Source organism: Oncorhynchus kisutch, linkage group LG6 (genome assembly GCF_002021735.2).
Source record: "Oncorhynchus kisutch isolate 150728-3 linkage group LG6, Okis_V2, whole genome shotgun sequence".
Taxonomy (NCBI): Eukaryota; Metazoa; Chordata; class Actinopteri; order Salmoniformes; family Salmonidae; genus Oncorhynchus; species Oncorhynchus kisutch.
The window spans coordinates 62093571-62100467 of NC_034179.2; the positions used below are offsets into that span (position 1 = coordinate 62093571).

The 6897-nt window shown below is 44.7% G+C and overlaps 1 protein-coding gene across 1 annotated transcript; it reads right to left on the reverse strand.

The window, feature by feature from the left end:
• Positions 1-52: 52 nt before the first annotated feature.
• Positions 53-6897, reverse strand: LOC109893132 (zinc finger and SCAN domain-containing protein 21). Its single transcript, XM_020486193.2, has 3 exons — positions 6538-6897; positions 5299-6262; positions 53-556 (listed from the first exon to the last, which is right to left on the reverse strand). The coding sequence occupies exons 1-3, from the start codon at positions 6743-6745 to the stop codon at positions 352-354; spliced, it is 1377 nt and encodes a 458-aa protein (XP_020341782.1). The 5' UTR covers positions 6746-6897; the 3' UTR covers positions 53-351.

Consider the following 6897-nt stretch of genomic DNA (forward strand, 5'->3'; position numbering starts at 1 on the left):
ATATTAATAAATATCATCTGGCATCTTCCTTTTGGAAATAAACAACCTGAAAGATGGTTCAAGTTTAATACAAAAGAAATACAGAATCAGAAATGTGATTTTAATAATTAAATGGACTGATTTAATTAATTTTCACAAACACACACTCTTCAATCAAGCTGGAACCATCAGCCACGATGACATTATCCATTAGTTTTCTACTGCACCGTTTTTATTAATCCCAATAAATAAATTTAGGAAATATTCCTATTGCTAAAACACTTCAACTTTTCACAATCCCTTCATGTCGTCCTGTGTTTGAAATGGTGCAGCCGATTCAGTAGTAGCTGATTAGTTCGCGCATTGACCTCCTCATGTGATGAGCTGCCCTGCATCTGTTAGGTGTGTGTTCAGGTGTACCCGCAGGCCGCTGGCCACAGTGAAACTTTTGGGGCACTGGACACAGCGATAGGGTTTCTCCCCAGAGTGAGTCCGTTTGTGCTTCTTCATGGTGTCTCCGTCACTGAAGGTCCTGTGGCAGTAGGGGCAGCTGTAGGGTCTCTCACCGGTGTGGATCCTATAATATAGAAATAACTTTTAAAAATATATATAAAAATAATAGTATATAAATGGAGTGAAGAGACTTTAACCCAACACCTAGCAACCTCGTCAAGAGGCTTGGATTTTTGGGCGTAACGGCAAAGGTGTTGGATTGACAGTCGCTGGTCAGAGCTACCGCCTAGATTCGCTACAATATACAGTGAGCTACAAAACTATTGGGACAGTGACACAGTATTTGTTGTTTTGGCTCTGAACTCCAGCACTTGGGATTTGAAATCGACGCCACCTTAGACCCACTTCAGTTTGCATACCGCCCCAACAGGTCCACAGATGACGCAATAGCCATCACACTGCCCTATCCCATCTGGACAAAAACAATACCTACGTAAGAATGCTGTTCATTGACTACAGCTCAGCATTCAACACCATAGTACCCTCCAAGCTCATCATCAAGCTGGAAGCCCTGGGTCTCAACCCCTCCCTGTGTATCTGGGTCACTGACTTTCTGACAGGTCGCCCCCAGGTGGTGAAGGTAGGAAGCGACATCTCCACTTCGCTGACCCTCAACACTGGGGCCCTACAAGGGTGTGTGCACAGCCCTCTCCAGTACTCCCTGTTCACCCACGACTGCGTGGCCATGCACGCCTCCAACTCAATCATCAAGTTTGACGACGACACAACAGTAATGGGCTTGATCACAAACAACGACGAGACAGCCTACAAGGGAGGAGGTGAGGGCACTCGGAGTGTGGTGTCAGGAAAACAACCTCTCACTCAACGTCAACAAAACAAAGGAGATGATCGTGGACTTCAGGAAACAGCAGAGGGAGCCTCTATCCACATCGAAGGGACAGCATTGGAGAAGGTGGAAAGTTTTAAGTGTACACATCACAGACAAACTCAAATGGTCCACCCACAGACAGTGTGGTGAAGAAGGCACAACAGCACCTCTTCAACCTCAAGGGGCTGAAGAAATTTGGCTTGTAACCCAAATCCCTGACAAACTTTTACAGATGCACAATCGAGAGCATCCTGTTGGGGTGTATCACCTGGTACGGCAACTGCACTGCCCTCAACCGCAAGGCTCTCCAGAGGGTGGTGCATTCTGTAAAACGCATCACCGGGGGCAAACTACCTGCCCTCCATGACACCTACAGCACCAAATGTCACAGGAAGGCCAAAAAGATAGTCAAGGACAACAACCACCCGAGCCACTGCCTGTTCACACCACTATCATAAAGAAGGCGAGGTCAGTACAGGTGCATCAAAGCTGGGACCGTGAGATTGAGAAGCAGCTTCTATCTCAAGGCCGCTGCTGCCGACATTGAGACCCAATCACTGGACACTTGAATAAATGGATCACTAGTCATTTTAAACAATGCCACTTTAAATAATGCCTATTTAATAATGTTTACATATCTTACATTACTCATATCACATATAAAATACAGTATATACAGTGGGGAGAACAAGTATTTGATACACTGCCAATTTTGCAGGTTTCCCTACTTACAAAGCATGTAGAGGTCTGTAATTTTTATCATAGGTACACTTCAACTGTGAGAGACGGAATCTAAAACACAAATCCTGAAAATCACATTGTATGATTTTTAAGTAATTAATTCGCATTTTATTGCATGACATAAGTATTTGATACATCAGAAAAGCAGAACTTAATATTTGGTACAGAAACCTTTGTTTGCAATTACAGAGATCATAAGTTTCCTGTAGTTCTTGACCAGGTTTGCACACACTGCAGCAGGGATTTTGGCCCACTCCTCCATACAGACCTTCTCCAGATCCTTCAGGTTTCGAGGCTGTCGCTGGGCAATACGGACTTTCAGCTCCCTCCAAAGATTTTCTATTGGGTTCAGGTCTGGAGACTGGCTAGGCCACTCCAGGACCTTGAAAGGCTTCTTGCGGAGCCACTCCTTAGTTGCCCTGGCTGTGTGTTTCGGGCCGTTGTCATGCTGGAAGACCCAGCCACGGCCCATCTTCAATGCTCTTACTGAGGGTAGGAGGTTGTTGGCCAAGATCTCACGATACATGGCACCATCCATCCTCCCCTCAATACAGTGCAGTCGTCCTGTCCCCTTTGCAGAAAAGCATCCCCAAAGAATGTTTCCACCTCCATGCTTCACGGTTGGGATGGTGTTCTTGGGGTTGTACTCATCCTTCTTCTTCCTCCAAACACGACGAGTGGAGTTTAGACCAAAAAGCTATATTTTTGTCTCATCAGACCACATGACCTTCTCCCATTCCTCCTCTGGATCATCCAGATGGTCATTGGCAAACTTCAGACGGGCCTGGACATGCGCTGGCTTGAGCAGGAGGATCTTGCGTGCGCTGCAGGATTTTGCTCTCTCAGGTCATTGACCAGGTCCTGCCGTGTAGTTCTGGGCTGATCCCTCACCTCCCTCATGATCATTGATGCCCCACGAGGTGAGATCTTGCATGGAGCCCCAGACCGAGGGTGATTGACTGTGATCTTGAACTTCTTCCATTTTCTAATAATTGCGCCAACAGTTGTTGCCTTCTCACCAAGCTGCTTGCCTATTGTCCTGTAGCCCATCCCAACCTTGTGCAGGTCTACAATTTTATCCCTGATGTCCTTACACAGCTCTCTGGTCTTGGCTATTGTGGAGAGGTTGGAGTCTGTTTGATTGAGTGTGTGGACAGGTGTCTTTTATACAGGTAACGAGTTCAAACAGGTGCAGTTAATACAGGTAATAAGTGGAGAACAGGAGGGCTTCTTAAAGAAAAACTAACAGGTCTGTGAGAGCCGGAATTCTTACTGGTTGGTAGGTGATCAAATACTTATGTCATGCAATAAAATGCAAATTAATTACTTAAAAATCATACAATGTGATTTTCTGGATTTTTGTTTTAGATTCCATCTCTCACAGTTGAAGTGTACCTATGATAAAAATTACAGACCTCTACATGCTTTGTAAGTAGGAAAACCTGCAAAATCGGCAGTGTATCAAATACTTGTTCTCCCCACTGTACATGTGACATGAGTAATGTAAGATATGTAAACTGTGGAATTGTTTAAAGTGACTAGTGATCCATTTATTAAAGTGTCAAGTGATCGATCGGGTCTCAACACTGTATATACTGTATTTTAAGCATTTCACTAAACTCACATTAACATCTGCTAACCATGTGTATGTGACCAATTAAATTTGATTTGAAATGATACAATGACTGAGGTTAAAGCGTAGACTGTCAGCTTTTAATTAGAGGGTATTTTCATCCATAATCGGGGGAACCGTTTAGAAATTACAGCACTTTTTGTACATAGTCCCCCCCCCATTTTAGGGGACCAAAAGTATTGGGACTAATTCACTTATATGAGTATTAAAGTAGTCAAAAGTTTAGTATGTGTGCCCCTATTCCTAGCAATGATTACAGCTTGTGACTTTACAAACTTGTTAGATGGATTTGCTGTTGATTTTGGTTGTGTTTCAGATTATTTTGTGCCCAATAGAAATGAATGGTAATGTGTTGGAGTCACTTTTATTATAAATAAGAATTGAATATGTTTCTAAACACTTCTACATTCATGTGGATGCTACCATGACTACGGATAGACCCAAATGATTTGTGAATAATGATGAGTGAGAAAGTTACAGATGCATAAATATAGTCATCATCATTCAGGACTATCCGTGGTCATGGTAACATTCACATTACTTCTACTCCTTTTGCCACGGGGCAAAGAGAAAACGGTTTATAGTTTTACAGCTAATTTCCTTCAATTCTACCCTTTTTGCCATGTGATGGAGATAATGTTTTTCAGTTTTAAAGTGCATTTCCTGCCATTCTACACATTTTGCCGTGACTTGTTAATGTGACTTGTTAATAATACCTGAGTGAGAGTGACTGACAAAAATCAATGGGGGCCACCTGGAGGTCAGGACTCCCGGGCACGTGGTCGGTAGTCGGCCATGATTACTACACGTTTAGATCGCTTGCTAGACTCATTTAAAACAGCTAGCCAACATGGCTAATTGAGTGACGAGAAGAATTGCTGACGCACGTCCAAATTTCGAACTTGCACCTTGTGTGTTCGACTATTTTAACTCTCAATAGTAAGTTGATACTGCGGTGCTTATGGTGCTTATGCCTGGAGCCGGCCCTGGTGATAGGGAAGAACCAGGTAATCAACATTCAATGGAGGACAAGTTGTCACAGGGCTCCAACCTATATAGCCCATACTACCACACTTGCCCAATGCCCAGGCCCATGACCCAGCCACATTGTCAGTACTTAGCTTTTATGTAAAGATTGACGGCTGTTTAGAAACATATTATATTCTTATTGACCAAAACATTTATTAAGTCCATGACACCATACATTATTTACCATTCATTTCTATTGGGCACAAAATCATCTGAAACAAAAATGAAAACAAACAGCAAATGCATCCAACACATTTGTAGAGTCACAAACTTGATGTAATCATTGCCTGCTAGAAATATGGGACTAAATACTAACTAAGCTTTTGACTACTTTAATACACATAAGTGAATTTGTCCCGATACTTTTGGTCCCCTAAAATGGGGACCATGTACAAAAAGTGCTGTCCTTTCTAAACAGTTCACCCAATTAAAGCTGACAATTTTAACATCATAGTGATTGTATCACTTCAAATCCAAAATGCTGCAGTACAGAGACAAAACAACTAAATGGGTCACTGTCCCAATACTTTTGGAGCTCACTGTATAATAATACAACATGTGAATGTATGCCAACCTCAGGTGCCGTCTCAGGTTGCCTCTCTGGGTAAAGCTTTTGGAGCACCAGGAGCAGCGGTGGGGCCTCTCCCCCGTGTGGATGCGGTGGTGGCGCCGCAGGTCGGCCGACTGGGCGAAGGACTTACAGCACCAGTCACAGGCGTAGGGCTTCTTGGACTGGAGGTGGAGGTGGAGGCTGGCCGCCTGGCTGAAACTCTCCCGACAGCGGGTGCAGCGGTGTGGGCGTCCCTCCTGGTTGTCGGTGGGGGTGAAGTTGTTACTCTCGTCGTATGGCAACACCCTGTCCTTGGGCCCAGGCTCTGTTTCATATGTTTGCTGGTCATGTACGGGTGTGTTATGGAGCTCCGAGATGTCCATATCTGGAAGGTCTTTGAAGCCAGTGTCGCCTGAGAGTTCATGGTTGTGGGGTAGTCGTGTTATAGGACGACCTGTGTAGTCTGAACTGGATTGAGGTTCATGGTTGGTGAGGTTCACTGTGACGTCACATTCCTTGGGTTCCATTTTGATCCGTCCCTGGATTGGGACGATGGGAGCGGACGTCTTTCCCTCTGTCCTAAGGACTGGCATTTCAGCCTTGGCTGCTCCAGTTGTTGTGGCACAGTGGGCATTGGAGGAGAACAGAGATGGGGCCAAGGACGAGGCGTTTCCAATACCCTTGGGTTCTGGGTCTGAGTTGTGTTCAGTCTTTGGGATTCCCTCCCCTGGACTGGGCTTCTCCTCTACTCTTACTGTTTCAGTGTGTCCCTGGTTTGGTCCTGTCAGATCCCCATCCTTACCCAATACTACCTGGCTCTGTGTCTGTAGCCCTCGTCTGTTGACCTGGCTCTGTGTCTGTAGCCCTCGTCTGTTGACCTGGCTCTGTTGCAGGGGCTCTGGGTCATGTTCCTGACTGGGGCTCTGGGTCATGTTCCACTCTTGCTCACAGAGCTGCTGCTGCCCAGAGAGAGAAAGGCTAGTGGATCCTGCATAGAAAGAGGATGCAAATACAAAGTGCTGTCATTAAATAAGTATGACATTTAGTAGATATTTATGACATTGTAATTAATCATGCACTACTATTAGTTGTTCGTTTTTGCTCCGAGGGATATTCAGAATTCAGGCACTTCTCGCGAGCCAACGTAACGTTACTATCAATCGTCAACAGACAGACGTCACCCAAAGTAACTAACTAGTTGACAGGTTGCCAATTCATTTTTGCATGACCATTAAATTAGCATTATCCAATAAATGTTCTCACGCCAGTCTGTCTCCGCCAAGAGTAGGATGTCCCGGAGCTGTCGCCGCAGGCTTTCATTTTGTCTCTTCGCGCTTTCGTTCTCTCTCTTCGTCCTAGCCGTCTCTTCTCGGTACTCGGCCACTGTGTCCCCGACCACGTCCAGAATCTCCCGCACCACTACCGTTAAACGTTCTGTCAGGTAAGCATTCAACAGCTGCAATTTGGTCATTTTAAAGACGTAAAATAGTGCAGAATAATGTCTCGTCTCTCTCAGCTGATGTTGTGATTTTATTATTCGTTTGTTGTTAGTTGGGTGACTAGGAAGTGTGTATGTTGTTTTATCGCCACCTGCTGTTTGGGAAGTGAAATGTCTGTCTTGTT